The 19462-nt window shown below is 41.9% G+C and overlaps 2 protein-coding genes across 4 annotated transcripts in view; one reads left to right on the top strand and one right to left on the bottom strand.

Annotated features, from left to right (window-relative positions):
- Positions 1-1743: 1743 nt before the first annotated feature.
- Positions 1744-15505, bottom strand: LOC124037725 (tyrosine-protein kinase ZAP-70-like). Of its 2 annotated transcripts, XM_046352719.1 has the most exons (15): positions 15386-15505; positions 10108-10214; positions 9923-9999; positions 5816-6301; positions 5509-5669; positions 5281-5419; positions 5088-5169; positions 4955-4977; positions 4792-4831; positions 4318-4528; positions 3863-4069; positions 3470-3662; positions 3142-3282; positions 2635-2747; positions 1744-2515 (listed from the first exon to the last, which is right to left on the bottom strand). In XM_046352719.1, the coding sequence occupies exons 4-15, from the start codon at positions 6218-6220 to the stop codon at positions 2398-2400; spliced, it is 1833 nt and encodes a 610-aa protein (XP_046208675.1). In that variant the 5' UTR covers positions 6221-6301; positions 9923-9999; positions 10108-10214; positions 15386-15505; the 3' UTR covers positions 1744-2397. The 2 variants fall into 2 exon arrangements, with proteins under 2 accessions (XP_046208675.1, XP_046208676.1); XM_046352720.1 differs by lacking the exons at positions 9923-9999; positions 10108-10214; positions 15386-15505 and adding an exon at positions 6436-6560.
- A 130-nt stretch (positions 15506-15635) lies between these two features.
- Positions 15636-19462, top strand: part of LOC124037724 (A disintegrin and metalloproteinase with thrombospondin motifs 10-like) — a 69374-nt gene continuing 65547 nt past the window's right edge. For both annotated transcript variants that reach the window (XM_046352717.1, XM_046352716.1), the window contains exon 1: positions 15636-15842. The gene's annotated coding sequence lies outside the window, so the exon portion shown is untranslated. The remainder of the gene's footprint in view (positions 15843-19462) is intronic.

The following is a 19462-nucleotide window of genomic DNA, read 5'->3' as shown; positions in this document are numbered from 1 at the left end:
TGAAGCAAACGAGACGATAGTTTGGTTCTGGCATGAGAAACTCAAACGAGAATCTGACAAAGACAGAAGCAGGAACAGAGAGAGAAATAGAGACCTAATCAGAGGGAAAAAAGGGAACAGGTGGGAAAAGGGTGAACAAGATAGTTAGAGAAGATGAGGAACAGCTGGGGGAAGGAGAGGAAGAGAAGGTAACCTAATACGACCAGCAGAGGGAGACGGAGTGAAGAGAAAGAACAGGAACAAGACATAATATGACAATACATGACAGTACCAGTCCCTCCTGCAGCAAAGCACCCCCACAACATGATGCTGCCACCCCTGTGCTTCACGGTTTGGATGGTGTTCTTCGGCTTGCAAGCCTCCCCCTTTTTCCTCCAAACATAACGATGGTAATTTTCTCCAAACAAGTATGATCTTTGTCCCCATGTGCAGTTGCAAACCATAGTCTGGCTTTTTTATTGCGGTTTTGGAGCAGTGGCTTCTTCCTTGCTGAGTGGTCTTTCAGGTTATGGCAAAAAAAGACTTGTTTTACTGTGGATATAGATACTTTGTACCTGTTTCCTCCAGCATCTTCACAAGTTCCTTTGCTGTTGTTCTGGGATTCATTTGCACTTTTCGTACCAAAGTAAATTAATCTCTAGGAGACAAAACGCTTCTCCTTCCTGAGCGGTGTGATGGCTGCGTGGTCCCATGGTGTTTATACTATTGTTTGTACAGATGAACGTGGTACCTTCAGGCGTTTAGAAATTGCTCCCAAGGATGAACCAGACTTGTGGAAGTTGATATAGAATTTTCAAGTATTCTCATCGGTCTGCAACCCAGAGTGTGTAAAGTTCTGGTTTAAATGAAACAGACAGAATTCCCAGCTCACAATTAGTCAAATCAAAGTTTATTCACGAGAGCTCTGCTGTTCATATACAAAGATATTCCTTCTATAACATTATTCTAACCTACACACACACATGCACACTAACATTAGGAGAGATATCTTCTTCTCCCAAATTCCCACCACAGTTTATCACTACCCAGCTGACAGTTCCAGTCCCCCCCAGATAAAGGAAAACTGGAGGGGAACTCACTGTCCTATCTAACATTCTCAGAGTTAGAGCCGGGTCGGTTCAACCATAGTTTAATTGTTTCTAGGTGTTTTCTTAGGCATACACACACATTCCTCTCTCTCCCAGTCTAACCTAACTTATGTTTAATATTTTTAATTACTCCTTATCCATGTTACATAACCTCTCATCCCTAATGGTTAAGTTTCCGCATATAATTATTTAATAATTTATCACGCACAAATAATTTTGCACGCCCAATTTTTCAGTTTTTGATTTGTTAAAAAAGTTTGAAATATCCAATAAATGTCGTTCCACTTCATGATTGTGTCCCTCTTGTTGTTGATTCTTCACAAAAAAATACAGTTTTATATCTTTATGTTTGAAACCTGAAATGTGGCAAAAGGGGGCCGAATACTTTCGCATGGCACTGTATGAACTGCAACTGTGTAAAATCTTTGAAACTATTGTGTGTTGCATTTATATTGTTGTTCAGTATAGTTTTAATCATGTTTTGAGGCTATATAGTGTTTGTTTACATTTACTTTGTTTACAAACATTGGAGTAAAACAAACTTTTATTTTGGATCTGATGGGGTACGACAGTTGAGCTAAGCTCATGAGGATATATTCTTCAAGAATCAAAGGGTATATATCATTAATTTACAAGATATATTCTTCAAGAATCAAAGGGTATATATCATTAATTTACAAGATATATTCTTCAAGAATCAAAGGGTATATATCATTAATTTACAAGATATATTCTTCAAGAATCAAAGGGTATATATCATTAATTTATAAGATATATCCTTCAAGAATCAAAGGGTTATAAGTGCAGAAATGGATGTACTGTAGCAACTGCAGGTTGCCCGTTTGAGCCGATGTTTCTGGCCTTTTTACTTTTCATAATTCATTCACAGATTCTTTTCACAATTACTTGATATAGATACACCATATTCTGTGACATTTTTTAATCGTGACATTTAAAGGAATGTATACAGAGCTGAAGCACTTCAATATAATTCACATTTGACCAAGGAATCATTACACTTTCAAATTGTAATTTTACCATGCACAATTCTTCGTGAAGCATATCTTTCAAACTATTCCAAACCTCGGATGATGGAGTCTTGAGCTACCTTTCAGAAGAGGAGCATCCTCACAAGAATGACTTTAATTACAAACTCACATTTGTGTCAATAAGGCTTGTTTAGCTGTTTACTGTAGCTGCCTGTTGCTGAAGCTGTCAGCTAGTGCCCAGACTAGTTCATAAGAATCTCTTTGTCTATCTCAAAGAATGCATTGTGTGGCGGGGGGACAGAGTGTCTGTTGTCTCTGGTCTACTTGAGAGGCTCAGCAGCGTCTGCGGTCACCTCAGGAGGAGTTTTGTTGGATATGGAGTAATAAAAGACTCGCATGCACTCCTCCACCTTCACAAAGCCTGGCCGGTCCTCGTGTCTGAGAAGAGAAAGGTCAGACACTTTAGATGCATCTACTTTTAAATGGGCAGCGGTGTGGCCTAGTAGCCTACTTCCCATGTGGTGTGAAAATGAATAGGTCTCTAGTTTCTCACTTACTTGTATGTCCAGCAGTCCTTCATCAGTGCATACATTCTATCTGGACATCCAGATGGACATTCCATCCGGCTCCCACTGGCAATGAAACTGATCACCTCCGGACCTTTCATTTTCTGATCATATTTGGTGAAGACACAGATTAAGTTAATCTAGACAGCACTGTGTTGGAGGTTGTTATTTAAGCAATAAGGCACGAGGGGATGAGGTATATGGCCAAGGGCTGTTCTTATGCATGACATAACACGGAGTGCCTGGATACAGCCCTTAGCAGTGCTATATTGGTCATATACCACAAACCCAGAGGTGCCTTATTGCTATTATAAACTGGTAACAAATGTAATTAGACCAGTATAAAGAAATGTTTTGTCATACCCGTGGTATGCGGTCTGATATACCACGGATTTCAGCCAATCAGCATTCAAGGCTCGAACTACCCAGTTTATAATACAGTATAAACATTTAACTATATTGTGGTTATATGTCTTGCAGGTGCTGTACATATTGTACCTTGTATGGTTTTCCTCCGTAAGAAAAGGCTTCCCACATGGTGACACCAAAGCTCCAGACATCACTCTTGCTGGAGAACTTGTGGAAGTTCATGCATTCTGGAGCATACCACTTCAGCGGCCATTTTCCTGCTGTACGTGCCTATGTACCCATGCACACACGCACGCACGCACGCACGCACGCACGCACGCACGCACGCACACACACACACACACACACACACACACACACACACACACACACACACACCACATGAATAATGTTTTAAGAACTGACTATATAAAACAGACCAAGATTATAGCACATGACACGTGCAAGAGACTCCTACCTTGTAATAGTTGTCATCAGCACCCAAAGCCTTGGACAGACCAAAGTCACTGATCTTGGCAAACTGTTGGTTGACCAGCAGGACGTTGCGAGCTGCCAGGTCTCTGTGCACAAAGTTCTTCTCCTCCAGGTACTTCATTCCCATAGACACCTGGTGCATCAAACCCACAATGTTCTCCACTGTGACCTTATCCCTGAGAGGTAGAAGGACAGACAGGGAACTCAAATAAACCTTTTGAGAAATTACAGTATGTCATGGCATTGTTTGAGTATTAGTAGTGCTATCATTAATGGAATTTCCATAACTCTCTATGATCAATGTCACCACTAAGAGAATAACATGCCTTATGAAACTGTATATATTGTACTACACGTGTGAAATAATTGACTTTACTTATTGGTGGAGAGGAACTTGTTGAGTGGCCCAACAGAAGCCATCTCCATCACCAGCATCAGGCACTCAGCCTGGCAGAGTCCCAGCATGCGGACGATGTAAGGGTTACTCAGCTGGTGCATGATCTCCGCCTCCCTCATCATCTCATCTTTCACCAGCTTCTCATTCTCACTCTTCAGCACCTTGATGGCCACATCAGTGTGGCCCCTGGAACCACACAGGAATTATTGGTGTTATGAATAGGGCCCCATGTTTTTCCTAATTATAACCTATAACTGGGGTCCAGATTTTTTCCTGATCAGCTAATTTTGTCAGTAAAAATAATGAGAAACCTCTGACCTAAAAGGTAGTTATCAATTGTTATAAATGGCTCTAGGCTGACGTTATAGGTTCTAAACTCAGGATCTGATGTTCTGGTTTGATTCATCCAAAAAGCAGGTCAACCCCCCTCTCACTTATTTGTTTTGAAGACTCCTTTCTTGACACAGCCAAAGTTTCCCGAGCCGAGCTCCACCTCGTCAATCATCAGCTGATCCCTATTGATGAAGAACTTCTTCAGGTCATTGGGGTCATGGTAAGGGTTGACAAATTCACTGCAGTCCATGGGCAACATCGGACGGTCTGTGGGGGGGGGGGTCTTGATTTCCTTGGAGCCCCCCAGAGGTACTGTAAGAAAGGGACAAACCACAGGGAAATGTCTTAAAGACCTTGGTTGGGTTGTGTATCGGAGGACGCATGACTTTCAACCTTCGTCTCTCAATGAAGACAAGATAGTAGCTACTAAAAACAATTGGATACCACGAAATTGGGGAGAAAAAGGGGTAAAAAAAAATCATATATATATATAAAAAAGACGCATTTAGTGATTTGTGTATGTGTGGGTTTTGGTAGAAAAACCATGTGTGTCTGTTGTAATGTTATTGACCTACCTCCAGGTGGCGGTGTGTATCCATTTGTTCTGGGCCGCCTCTGAAAGAAATGTACTGTATTTAATAGTAATATAATAATAATAATAATAAGCCATTTAGCAGATGCCTCAATAAATACATTGGAAAGAGAGTATCTACCATGGAGAATGTTCTTGATACTCACCCCCGAGGGCACAACAGGAGTCTCTGAAAATGGATTTGAGAAATAAGAAAATTAATTCAATGGCATGAGGGACAAAGTTAAGTGAAACAATAAGAAGAATTTGATAATTGTGAACAAAATGTTAGTTAAGTACGTTTGGCATTGTTGCGGTTCACACACGGTTCCCTCAGAACTGTCACTAGCCCATCAGGTTTCATCTTCAGATACTCAACCAGCTGCAGAAGGGAGGGAGAGTGGCAGGGAAAGATAACTCTCTTTGTCTTAAACATTAGGTAGCAGACATAATAAACTTGGACTCATTTATTGGAGAAGAGAGAACAGCCTACCTGCCACACAGTGTCAAATTTGGTTCCCTCTGGCATGGAGTACTTCCCTGATTTGTCATGTAGGATCTGGTAATGGTAGGTCGTTTTTCCGTACATCAAAGACAGGGCAAAGGTTCCAGACTCTTCCCTGTCTCTGACTCTGATTAATAAAAACTCAAATCAAATTATGTTGTGGGTGTTTTTAGAACCTTTGTGTAGTGTTTGACTAAAATGCATTTCATGACTCACAGGAACTTTCCATCTGGCTGTGCCCCGGAGTAGAGCCGCCTCTCCCCTTCCTGGCGAGGTATCTTGCTGTGGTACCAGGGCATCCTCTCATGGGCGGTTGTGGCGATCAGCTTCTCCAGCTGTGGAGCCTGGCTGATGATAGCCTGCTCCATGGCCTCCCCCTGAACACAGATACAAAGTCAGACAGGAAACTATAACAGAGACAGTGTTTATGTGACTTCAGGCCCGGCTGCCTCTCATCCTGTGATAGTCGCTCTGGTTAACAGCGTCTGTGAAATTACTCAAGTGTAATTTAGCCAACCCTCACCTCCAGGTTCCAGGTCTGTCGTACATACTCCCTCAGCATGTTGTCCCTCAGGTTATCAAAGACGCCTGCTCTGATGGGGTTGTCTGGGGAGCGCAGACAGGGCTTCCTCAGGGTGCACACCAGGCCATCTGAATCATTACTGTAAAACTCACAGAGCTCCGCTGGACCACAGTGGGGCTTTCCACCTGCAATACAGTAGGTGCTGTTGAGCTGTTTCTCCACAGAGTAGTGGTGGAACTCCACGTTCCACACCAGAGAGACCACGTAGCCGCCCAGGCTCCGCAAACACTGGCGCAGCAGGAACAGCCCGTCGGCCATGCCTGCCAGCTTCAGGTGCTCCTCAGCCTCCGAACGACTGATGCTGCCGTAGAAGAAAGGCAGCTCTGCCGCAGGGTCTGTCGCCATGTCTGCGTCTCCTCAGGCAGTACGAGGGAAGACTCCTCACTTAAAAGGGTTGGAGATGGCTGGAGGCTCCTGGTTAAAGATCTATATAAGGAGAAAGGAAAATAATCATGGATGACCACTATTTTAAAAAACAATATTCAAATTACTACAGGATATGTGTTTTTCTAATTGAGGTTGTTGATGAGGTACAGTCTTCAGCCTTTATCATAACTCACATTGAGCCTCCATCTTATGGACCCAGATTAGGTATTTGTGTGGTTGGGCTGTTCAGTGTGCAGTATTTGAGATAGGGAGTGTGTGTTTCTCTGCACCGGCACAGACTGGTGTTAAGCACAGCCACAACAGGAAGTTGACAACCGCCCCCATCCTCCTTCTCCAACCTCTCTTTAGTTTCACACTCTTCCGTTGAGCAGGTGCTGCTGTTTCCAAAACTTTTCAACACAGTAGTGACTAATTTCAATGAAAATCAAGGGAACATATTTTTTTTAGATAAATGAAAATAAAAAAAGAAACAGATGTAAAGCCCCCAACTTGTGCTTTTAACTGACTATCAGGAAATGTCAAATAAACCAAGTGTAGACTACAGGTTAGCATCACAGCATGTTGTGTCTGTTCTACTGTGAGCTAGCTTTATTTGATAACAAGCGAGAAAAGCCTGTTGCTGGGAAATACACGAATGAGTATCATGATAACTTTCAAAACATGGATACCATGATACCATATCACACACACTTACAAAAAGGAGCTTGGTAGACAAAATAAAGATGGGCATTGAATCAGTTAACATAGTGATACTTTGATGTAGTTTTCTATTTGCGGTCGTCATATAACTTCCCCTTTTTCTTTTCAATTGACACCCCCATTTTGGAAAAAGAAAGCGTTTAGCTAAACATGTTTTCCAATCTGTTGGTGTGAGTCATAGGTTAGGGTGGTTTTCCTTGGTTTGGTTTGCAGTGAAATGACCTGCCAAAATTAAACTTCAGTTAATTACATGATACACAATTACTACTAGCTCCTTATGGGAACTCTTCAGGGCCAATATTTGATTTTTGTTTCAGAGATCTGAAGTCTTGTGCTTGGTGAAATGATTCTCTGAGGTGGTGGTATGTCAAAAGGGGAGAATGTAAGGACTATCACCTGAAGCTTGTGTCTATGCTTAAAAGTGTAGTGTGATTCAACCACAGTTTCCTGGGCGTACCTGTGTCAGACTGCCCACATCCACGGCGGACACACAGACAGAGCCACAGAGAGCCGCAATGAGCCACAACGCACATAGACTCCACCATGGCCTGAGAACTTCAAACCACCCCCCTCACCACACGGGTTAAAGGACAGTGGCCTTTACATGTTGTGAATGGCTCAAACTGAACTGACTAGTGTTTAGTTTTATTTCCTGTCTTTTTTATCCTGGTATTATATGAGCTGAATTTAACAGCTAAAACCCTGAATGACAGAATAAAGTACTTGAGAGTAACCATAAAAGTCAGTTACCATGAAAATTGAAAGATGTTAAACATAAAAACCAATCTGTCATAGAATAAGACGTACTGTCAACAAGAGAGTTGTTGACTAGGAAATGTCCACATTTTATTTTCTAGTTTCCTGAATTTATGAGTGAACACAAACAAAACCATAAAGGTCTCACCACTACTTAATAATTGGAGCATAAATATGCTGTTTGCTTTTGAACACACCAATTCTCTTCCCTCATCTTGCTTTCCTTCCACCTCAGAACAGACATTAGGACCACATAGAAAACAGCTGTAGGTCTATACTCTCTGTGTTTTGCCTGGAGGTTGGTTGTGGTTAACAGCTGAGCCAGTACAGGGCATACAGTACCAGCCTCGGCAGGCTGAAGGCTGTAGCTTTAAAGAGCAGGGAGATAGCAGATCAGAAACCCTTCTGTGTTCTGACGCACAGCTTTTCCCATGCAGGTACAAGTGGCTTTGAGCTCTACAGACGGAATGCCCTACCCACTGCGGCACAGAGGATAACACGGAGCGTCTTCGGTTTAGCTATAAAACATGACATTCATCAACTATTAACAGTTGACTCAGGGTTGCTAAATTAGTTCATTGGCTCATGGCCATGAACTGTAACAATAATAATGAATATTTGCCTTGTATTTCATATAATCATAGTAAGACCAAACAAAGTGTGGGTTATTATTTGTCTTTGAATTGGATTCAATTGATGATACAAAATACACTTTATATATCAGGAGGGGTATCGGTTTTGTAAGTTACTCTAACAAAAACATTCCTAAATCATTACATTACTTTGGCTCCTATGCACTTAGCAACATTTTTTAAATCAGGCGAACATCTAATAAGTTAGGCTTATCAAAACATGTCCAAATATATACGTGTTCATTGCAGCAATTCTTTATGTTGTTATCATTCTAGGCCTCTAGAACAGATAAACCACACCATGTTGCTTAATAACGCCTGCAGTGTTTTGTAGAAACAACCGCACAAATAGGCCTACAAACATCAAGCGTAGGTCTGCATTAAAATGATGGGAGGTTAATGTACAAATGAAGTCAGTGGGCCAGACTGCTACCTTATAAATTGCTTACGTCAATGGAAAATCGAAGAGACTCCAATGCAGCGTATTTTTCCGATGGGCCTACGTAGAAGATTATTGTCGATTTCAAATCAAGCTTTTTGAATTTCGTTTCCTGCTTTTGTTTTATGAACATGTAACCCGCATAGTGCTTACTGTTGCCTTGTTGGGTTTCGGACAGTGGCCCCTCATCCAACTATATTTAGCCAGTCGAGCTTAAGACCAAACCTAAGAGTATAATGAAGTATTTGTAAGCCCTAACTCTTTCCCTGGAACGCCAACACATCAGTCTCAGTGATCTGGGTTGTGGCATCTCTATAAAGAGTTGAGCTACACATGGGCCCAGAAGTCCTCAGATCCTCAGGACACTAGTTTAGCCAGTCATGTTTAAGCCAGGGACCTATCTCGACAGGCAAATCATGTTGTATTTCATAGATATTCCATTGCATTGGTTGAACTGGATTACAGTAGGTCCGTAAATGTCACAGAAGGTTGGTCTGTCATCTAGATGAGAATGAGTCTCTTAAAAATAATAGAAAAAGACAGCACCTTATTTTCATACAAAGCACAGTATTGGTAATCTATTTTGTAATAATTATCTGATTACACGTGCCAACGAGTCTCAAAATAGAATCTATAATTCAAAAAGAAAGTTACAAGCAATAAACAACACACATAGAACCCTTGGGTGTGTCCACTTGAAAACCGTATCCCCTTTTGGCTTTCTATTCATATACACAATGAAAAGAACTATTTATAAATATAATCTCTACTTTTGAAGCCACAGCTAGAATGTCTTTGCCACACTGTGGTGAACACATTTTGCATTTGTTACAGCATAAACTCTGCTAATAGAAACGTTTTAACACTTACATGTGTTCAAGGCACTGGTTACAAGTGAACACACACTTCCAGAACAGTCTATAGTCTATTTATATATATCATTGATATAAATTCAGTCTAAAATATTGTATTAGTATACTTCAAAGTAGATTAAAGTAATAGCATTTCAACTTAAGATTTTTCCATCTCCGAAAGACAATAGCCTTGTTATATAAAGATTTAAAATATATAATCCTATTTACTCTATTGCCAATAAGTATATAAAAACACAGGACTGACTTAAGATGCACTCACCATAAACTATTTAACTGGAACCAAGGGAAGAGAAGTCAGCGCTAGACAGGTTGGCCTCAGAGAGAGAGTAGCTGAGCCTGGTGACAGAGCAGAGGCATCAGCGATCATGTGAGGGTGCAGGAAAACTATGTCGGTTGATCGATACAGTCTGGAATCTTCACAGAGAAACTAACCTACTTCCTTACCTCAGCTACATGAAGTGACAGCAGTTCTCTATACAGCCATCTGAAACAGCAGCCCCAATCTTCTGTCTCCACCTGTAGCCTGCCACCACGACCCTCCAGCAGTGAGTCTATGACGGAGGTTTTAATGGTTAGATGGAACCTTCAAATACAGTGCATTCGCAAAGTATTCAGACCCCTTAACTTTTTCCACATTTTGTTAACGTTACAGCCGTATTCTAAAATTGATTCATTTGTTTTTTCACTCACCAATCTACACACAATACCCCATAATGATGAAGCAAAAATAGGTTTAGACATTTTTGCTAATTTATATATTTTTTAAAAGTGAAATATCACATTTACATAAGGATTCAGACCCTTTACTCAGTACTTTGTTGAAGCACCTTTGGCAGCGATTACAGCCTTGAGTCTTCTTGGGTACGACGCTGCAAGCTTGACACATTTGTATTTGGGGAGTTTATCCCATTCTTCTCTGCAGATCCTCTCCAGCTCTGTCAGGTTGGATGGGGAGCGTCACTGCTATTTTCAGGTCTCTCTCCAGAGATTTTCGATCAGGTTCAAGTCCTGGCTCTCGCTGGGCCACTCAAGATCATTCAGAGACTTGTCTCGAAGCCACTCCTGCATTGTCTTGGCTGTGTGCTTGGTGTCGTTGTCCTGTTGGTAAGTGAACCTTCACCCCATTCTAAGGTCCTGAGCAGGTTTTCATCAAGGATCTCTCTGTACTTTGCGCCGTTCATCTTTCCCTCGATCCTGACTAGTCTCCCAGTCCCTGCTGATGAAAAACATCCCCACAACATGATGCTACCATTCTTCACCATAGGGTTGGTGCCAGGTTTCCTCCAGACGTGATGCTTGGCATTTAGGCCAAAGAGTTCAATCTTGGTTTCATCAGACCACAGAATCTTGTTTCTCATGGTCTGAGAGTCCTTTAGGTGTCCAAACGTCTTCCATTTAAGAATGATGGAGGCCACTGTGTTCTTGGGGATCTTCAATGCAGCCGAAATGTTTTGCTACCCTTCCCCAGATCTGTGCCCCGAGACAATCCTTTCTTGAAGCTCTTGGAGCTCTACTGCTGGTGATTCTCTGATCCACCACTACGCAGACGACACCATTCTGTATACCTCTGGCCCTTCTTTGGACACTGTGTTAACAAACCTCCAGACGAGCTTCAATGCCATACAACACTCCTTCCGTGGCCTCCAACTGCTCTTAAATGCAAGTAAAACTAAATGCATGCTCTTCAACCGATCGCTGCCCCACCCACCTGCCCATCTAGCATCACTACACTGGACGGTTCTGACCTAGAATATGTGGACAACCACAAATACCTAGGTGTCTGGTTAGACTGTAAACTCTCCTTCCAGACTCACATTAAGAATCTCCAATCCCAAAAGTGTTCTAGAATCGGCTTCCTATTCCACAACAAAGCACCCTTCACTCATGCTGCCAAACATACCCTCGTAAAACTGACAGTCCTACCGATCATTGACTTCGGCGATGTCATTTACAAAATAGCCTTTAACACTCTACTCAGCAAATTCGATGTAGTCTATCACAGTGCCATCCATTTTGTCACCAAAGCCCCACCACTGCGACCTGTATGGTCTCGTTGGCTGGCCCTCGCTTCATATTCGTCGCCAAACCCACTGGCTCCAGGCCATCTATATCTCAGCTCACTGTTCAACATAGCAGCACCCACCTGTAGCAGGTATACAGTGCCTTGCGAAAGTATTCGGCCCCCTTGAACTTTGCGACCTTTTGCCACATTTCAGGCTTCAAACATAAAGATATAAAACTGTATTTTTTTGTGAAGAATCAACAACAAGTGGGACACAATCATGAAGTGGAACGACATTTATTGGATATTTCAAACTTTTTTAACAAATCAAAAACTGAAAAATTGGGCGTGCAAAATTATTCAGCCCCCTTAAGTTAATACTTTGTAGCACCACCTTTTGCTGCGATTACAGCTGTAAGTCGCTTTGGGTATGTCTCTATCAGTTTTGCACATCGAGAGACTGATATTTTTTCCCATTCCTCCTTGCAAAACAGCTCGAGCTCAGCAAAATTAATCTTCTGCACTATCCATCACTCCATTGTTTAATTGCTAAATTGTAATTACTTTGCCACTATGGCCTATTTCTTGCCTTACTTCCTAATCTTACTACATTTGCACACACTGTATTTAGATTTTTCTATTGTGTTTTTGACTATACGTTTGTTTATCCCATGTGTAACTCTGTGTTGTTTGTGTCGCACTGCTTTGCTTTATCTTGGACAGGTAGCAGTTGTAAAGGAGAACTTGTTCTCAACTGGCCTACCTAGTTAAATAAAGGTGTTCTCAACTGGCCTACCTGGTTAAATAAAGGTGTTCTCAACTGGCCTACCTAGTTAAATAAAGGTGTTCTCAACTGGCCTACCTAGTTAAATAAAGGTGTTCTCAACTGGCCTACCTAGTTAAATAAAGGTGTTCTCAACTGACCTACCTGGTTAAATAAAGGTGTTCTCAACTGGCCTACCTGGTTAAATAAAGGTGTTCTCAACTGGCCTACCTGGTTAAATAAAGGTGTTCTCAACTGGCCTACCTGGTTAAATAAAGGTGTTCTCAACTGGCCTACCTGGTTAAATAAAGGTGTTCTCAACTGACCTACCTGGTTAAATAAAGGTGTTCTCAACTGGCCTACCTGGTTAAATAAAGGTGTTCTCAACTGGCCTACCTGGTTAAATAAAGGTGTTCTCAACTGGCCTACCTGGTTAAATAAAGGTGTTCTCAACTGGCCTACCTGGTTAAATAAAGGTGTTCTCAACTGACCTACCTGGTTAAATAAAGGTGTTCTCAACTGGCCTACCTGGTTAAATAAAGGTGTTCTCAACTGACCTACCTGGTTAAATAAAGGTGTTCTCAACTGGCCTACCTGGTTAAATAAAGGTGTTCTCAACTGGCCTACCTGGTTAAATAAAGGTGTTCTCAACTGGCCTACCTGGTTAAATAAAGGTGTTCTCAACTGGCCTACCTGGTTAAATAAAGGTGTTCTCAACTGACCTACCTGGTTAAATAAAGGTGTTCTCAACTGGCCTACCTGGTTAAATAAAGGTGTTCTCAACTGGCCTACCTGGTTAAATAAAGGTGTTCTCAACTGGCCTACCTGGTTAAATAAAGGTGTTCTCAACTGGCCTACCTGGTTAAATAAAGGTGTTCTCAACTGGCCTACCTGGTTAAATAAAGGTGTTCTCAACTGACCTACCTGGTTAAATAAAGGTGTTCTCAACTGGCCTACCTGGTTAAATAAAGGTGTTCTCAACTGGCCTACCTGGTTAAATAAATGTGTTCTCAACTGACCTACCTGGTTAAATAAAGGTGTTCTCAACTGACCTACCTGGTTAAATAAAGGTGAAATAAATAAATACAATTTTTAAAATTCCTTCGACCTCATGACTTGGTTATTGCTCTGACATGCACTGTCAACTGCGGGACCTTATATAGACAGGTGTGTGCCTTTCCACATCATGTCCAGTCAATTGAATTTACCACATTTTCAAGTTGTTTCAAGTTGTAGAAACATCTCAAGGATGATCAATTGAAACAGGATGCACCTGAACTCAATTTCGAGTCTCATAGCAAAAGGTATTTCTGTTTATTATTTTTAATAAATTTGCAAAAATGGCTAAAAACCTTATTTTCGCTTTGTCAGTACATGGTATTGTGTGTAGATTGATGAGGGAAAATGTGGATAATGTAAAGGGGGCTGAATGCTTTCCGAATGCACTGTATCTTGTTAGTCACATTTCAAAACAGGGCCAATGCATTGTCTAACATACCTTACAAAAAAAAGTTTGAAGAAGGCCATGCTCCAAAACAACTACAGAGGGCGGTCTGGATTAAAGGAGACGTTCACTATATTTGAACCAAATCTCTATTTCCGATGTTAATGGCATTATTATAGAAGTGCCTAGATATTTGTGATCTTAATTGTTTTTGAGAAACTTACCCTACCAGTGATATACTTCTTCATGCTTTTTTGTTTTGTTTTTTTTGTTGTTGAAATTTACCCCTTTTTCTCCCCAATTTCGTGGTATCCAATTGTTGTAGTAGCTACTATCTTGTCTCATTGCTACAACTCCCGTACGGGCTCAGGAGAGACGAAGGTTGAAAGTCCTCCGATAAAACAGCGCGCATCCAACCCGGAAGCCAGCCACACCAATGTGTCGGAGGAAACACCGTGCACCTGGCAACCTTGGTTAACGCACACTGTGCCCGGCCCGCCACAGGAGTCGCTGGTGCGCGATGAGACAAGGACATCCCTACCGACCAAGCCCTCCCTAACCCGGACGACGCTAGGCCAATTGTGCGTCGCCCCACGGACCTCCCGGTCGCGGCCGGTTACAACAGAGCCTGAGCGCGAACCCAGGGACTCTGATGGCACAGCTGGCGCTGCAGTACAACGCCCTTAACCACTGCACCACCCGGGAGGCCTTACTTCTTCATACTTGTTCAGAAGTTATAGGGGCACAGAAAAATATGAACAAAGGCTTTAAAAACGCCCAAATACTTCCTTTTAGAAACAACAACGCAACCAGTATAGTGATGCAGGTCTTTAGATGTTGTACACACGAAATTAGTGTCACTCTGACTTTATCCGTAATGCTATGATCCATTCTGTGCAAATCAAACGGTTTCCCCTACGAGCTCTGCAGCAAAATGGAATATAACATTGCAGATACATTTACAATTCAGATATTTTTCACATGTTTTATTACATTGCAGATCGAATATACATTGCAGATAAATGTACATTGAAAATAGAGATTTGGTTCAAATAAAGTGAACTTCTCCTTTAACTATTCAGGTAACTACACTGTCATCATAAAATAACCCACTGGTACTACTAGGTCATATAGAACCTACTACAGCAAAGTCTCCACACCAGACCTGACAATGCAATCTCATTCTGGGTTTACGTGTATGCCGGTATTAGTCATGTAAATGCTATAGGCCTATTTTGGCTAAAGTCGTAATTGATGAGTACTCCGATTAAAACATCTCCTTTTATCTAGCTAATCGGAGTTTCTGCAGTGTTTAATCTGCGAATGTTCTATAGCAAACTGCACCAGTGAAAACGAAGAAGTGAGTTCGAAAAATCTGAAAGTAGGAAATCCAACACATTATAGAAATGTTTTTCACAAAATGAATGTGGCTTCTCAAAAATAACAGTGTAGTTGATAAAACGTTTATTTTGATTAGAATCCCCATAAGAACCAGATCTCTCCCGTCTCTTACCAGGTTATTATGGAAGTCGCTTTTCTTGCAAGCATGATGTATAGTTGAAGTTTGTCATCGAAATATCATATTGTAAACGTAAATTGGAACAAAATGTCTTTATATGTTGTTGCATACGTTTGGTTGTAGATGTGTTATAAACATCACATTGGCCCCCCTCTGTTTTCTGTAGCCAAAAATCTTTGGTGTAGCTCCTCCGTGCGTACGGACGCTAGCATTAACATTTTCACTTCCTGGTCTAGTACGCAGCTGTGAGAGCGAGCGAACGAGCAGGCATCCACTGCGTTGCTGTGGCAGTGGGACCCTGGGAGCAGGAGAGGTCCACTCATCTACGATCCTCGGCTCAATACAGACATAACTTTTCAAGGCAACTGACACGTCTTAAAGGAGAACAGGAGAAAGACATCGGAAACCCCGAGAGGCAACCATAGTGAACCTGGACAGGGACAAGAAAAAGGTACTGGACTCTCATTTTTAAACTTATTTTAAAAGCATCTTTCGTAAACCTAGTGTGCACTTCTCTGTATGCTGTATTATGAGAGCATAGTCCATTCCGCAAAAATGATTGACGGCTTCTTTAGAAGTCTTCCATATCGATTTGATATATTTAAAGTAATTTTTCACAACTCGAAAATGACTATGGAATTATCAGGTCGAGTCAGACCATGATATTTTGTTATGGGGTTGATTTCTCAGTAAAGTAGAATATTTTCAATTGTATATTAACACCAGTTGTTGGTTGTATTTCTTTGTTTAATTGGGTTGAGGTTAATGAACAAACTGTCATGGGATCCAAAACACTTTCCCCATATAGTTGAGTGAAATGGATACTGTTATTTGAAAAGCTGAACCCATAGGTTGCGGGCGATGAGAGACTGTGCCTGTCTGATGCCTGGGAGCAGCAGCATGTAGTGTCAAATGGCACATGCCCCTGGTCTTATGAGGTTTTCTGACAGGCGAGGGAGCAAGCAATGCTCCTGCAAGAGTTGGAGAAAGAATAGGCAGAAGTGGATTCTTCAAGACATCAGTGAACTACTGCCCTGTTTAAAAGTGTTTGATTAATATTTGTGTGTTTGGGTTACATCTGTCTGTCACTCTCTGTCTCTCTCTCATGCACACGCACACACACACACCTCAAACTAATATTTTATCAAAAAAATCACAAATCAAGTACCTTGAAGGAGTTGCATAGTGATTCATTGAACATTGAACACAGAGTTGTATATCTGGTACAAGCAGTCCATACAGATACCCCCCCCCCTCCTCCACATAGTGCTCCTCTTCCTCAGCCAATGCTCAGATTTACGAGACTGACCCAGAAGTGAACTAGTGCTGACATTAAGCTTGTGGCGTCTTTTGTAACAAAATCCAATGTTGGTGTTGCTTGGTTAAATAAAAAAAAATGTATGGAAAGGATTTGTGTCACAACACGTATTGATGTTTTGGTCATATTGTGAATGCCTTTCACATCCAGTAGCTTCACCATGGTAGGGCTGCCCAGTGTTTGATCTGCATGTGAGGTTCCTAGGTCTCTCTCAACCGACCTAGGAGAATGGACAAATCTGTAGTCTTTCTTTGTCTGTGAGTATGTAGCATGAGAAATATGAAACTCAAGAGCTCAAGGCTTTAACTGCCTCTCTTCTGTATGGTCTACAGTTGCTGACTGAGTCAGCCCACCTGAAGCCAGCTCTCAGAAAATATTTGTCTTAGACTACGGCTCATTTTCAGAGTGCGTATCCTTGGCTGTCGGACAATGAGTAATGCCACTAGTGTTTCGACTGAGATCCCTTCCTTTATTCTCCCTATTATTTGTATCACCTCATCTGTTGTTTGTTGTGGAAGGCTTAACATGGAGGAGTCATGTGAATTGAGCTTGTTTTTCGAAGCCACTTCTGAGGGAATGACTGCTGTCAGGGTGATACAAGTATCTATGTGTTGCATGAGCTCCCAGCTGTCACTTAGTGTCGATGTGTTTACAGTATAGTGAAGAGGCGAGGCCACACTCTCCCCTACTTGAATATAACTCAGAAATGACATAATATGAGGGAGTGAAGAGTCAGTCTGATATCAGAAAGGAGAGAGAGGGGGAGTGGACAATCATAGTGGTGTCTTCAAAGGAGCACAGTGAGGGTGGTGTTAGGAGCAGGGGACAATTAGCATCTGCGTTTCTTAGAGAGACTGAGAGCCTTTGCTTTGAGCGAGTCATATGGGTTTGTTTAGTATTTTAAATTCTGTCTGGACGCTTCCTGGCAACTATAGATAGTCTGATCACTATAGATAGTCTGCAAAAACATACTTTTCACTGCCTTTTCCAATGCAGTAGATATGTTGAAAAGCTTAACACATCAACATTATCTTTCTGAAAGGAAAACTGTTGCAAAACAGACCCCCAAAGACAAATGACAAAATCACTTTCAAGAGATTGTGAAAATCCCCATTCAACCAAATTTTTGTTATGTTTCCTAACTGAGCAAGGATTTAGTTAGTGTAGGGAGAACTTGAAGACAGTCAGTAAAGCTTTTAAGTAGCCTTGTTTAAAAACACAAAGGCAATCATAGGGGGTCTGATTAAGTAAACAAGATGAGAAATCGTTTTAATGGACACATTTGATATATTGCTGCAAGTGTAATAACCCCACAATAAAATTAGACTCCAACAAAAAGTAATGAAAATAAAAGAGAGTTTGGCCAAGCAGGAAATGACTGAAAAAAGCCTGGAGGGAGGGGTCGGAAGGGGCGAAGAGAGGGAGTGAGGGAGGACTGTGGAGATGGAGAGAGGAGAGGGGTTTACAGTTGCTCCACATTTAAGTTGGAACACAAAGCCCCCTTAGTGTTTTAGGACTGTATTATACCATGAACTGCTGCACTGCTGCACTGGGACCCAGGGAACCAGAGGCACATTAAGCCTACATCTACTCCACTTACCTCTCTGTGTCGGGAGGGGCGGGGACTGCCCCCCTCCCCTCTCTCCCTCTCTCTCTCTCTCTCTCTCTCTCTCTCTCTCTCACACACACACACACATACTTTGTTTTACTATTCTTGTGGGGACCAAACAATTAATTTTCATTAAAAATCATATTTTCCCTAACCCTAAACCTAACCCTTAACCTAACCCCTAACTCCTAACCCTAACACCTAACCCTAAAATAGCTTTTTTCCTTGTGGGGACTGGCAAAATGTCCCTACTTTCCTTGTTTTGCTATCCTTGTGAGGACTTCTGCTCCCAACAAGGATAGTAAAACCACACACACACACACACACACACACACACACACACACACACACACACACACACACACACACACACACACACACACACACACACACACACACACACACACACACACACACACACACACACACACACACACACAAATACACACCTACACGTATTCATAACCGGTGTGTTAGTATTCAAGAACGTCTCTCCCAGCTGGACTGAACAGCACACTCTCTCTCTCCCATCTCTCTTTCAGCCCCTTGAGCTTTGAACTCCCTGTTAGTCATTTTTTTGTCAGGAGGCAAGCAACTTGTTCCCTCACGCTTGTCGCCAAATAATTTCCCATCTGCTTCCGATTACCTTTGCCTACAGTTGGTTTTCCGCCAGCCATCCCATCTGAGCCAGTGTCTCTGCTCTGTTCTTTACTCAGACACACTGAGAGAGCGATAGAGGGGGAATGGAGGGAGGTGGGCAGTGTGGCAGGGAACGGTATCAAAGATTGGGTTTGGGCCTCTCAATGACATTGCCAAAACGGCTTAGGAACAAAAGTCACAATGTTACTGTAAATCGGCTTTTAACTCCTCTGTACACTTCAAAGTGCAATGGTGAAAAGGACATCTTTAGTGTTTTAATGTAATAATAACCAATGTTGCTTTTTCAAAGGCCATTTTTGATTTCCCAACAAATGCCTGATCTGTGGCTAATGGCCTATTCTCGCTGTGTGTCTGCCTCTATCCTGTAATGGGGCCAGGCCACATTAGGCCCAAAGTGAGTGTGGGTCATTTTCCTCCACAGCCACTGACGTAGCACCCACTTCCAACCCTACTCAGCCTAAGCACAGCGTTTTAAAAGATCAAT

The sequence above is a fragment of the Oncorhynchus gorbuscha genome, linkage group LG06 (assembly GCF_021184085.1).
Source record: "Oncorhynchus gorbuscha isolate QuinsamMale2020 ecotype Even-year linkage group LG06, OgorEven_v1.0, whole genome shotgun sequence".
Lineage (NCBI taxonomy): Eukaryota > Metazoa > Chordata > Actinopteri > Salmoniformes > Salmonidae > Oncorhynchus > Oncorhynchus gorbuscha.
Note: the sequence above shows the minus strand (reverse complement) of the source record. Positions and strands in the feature narration are given on the sequence as shown.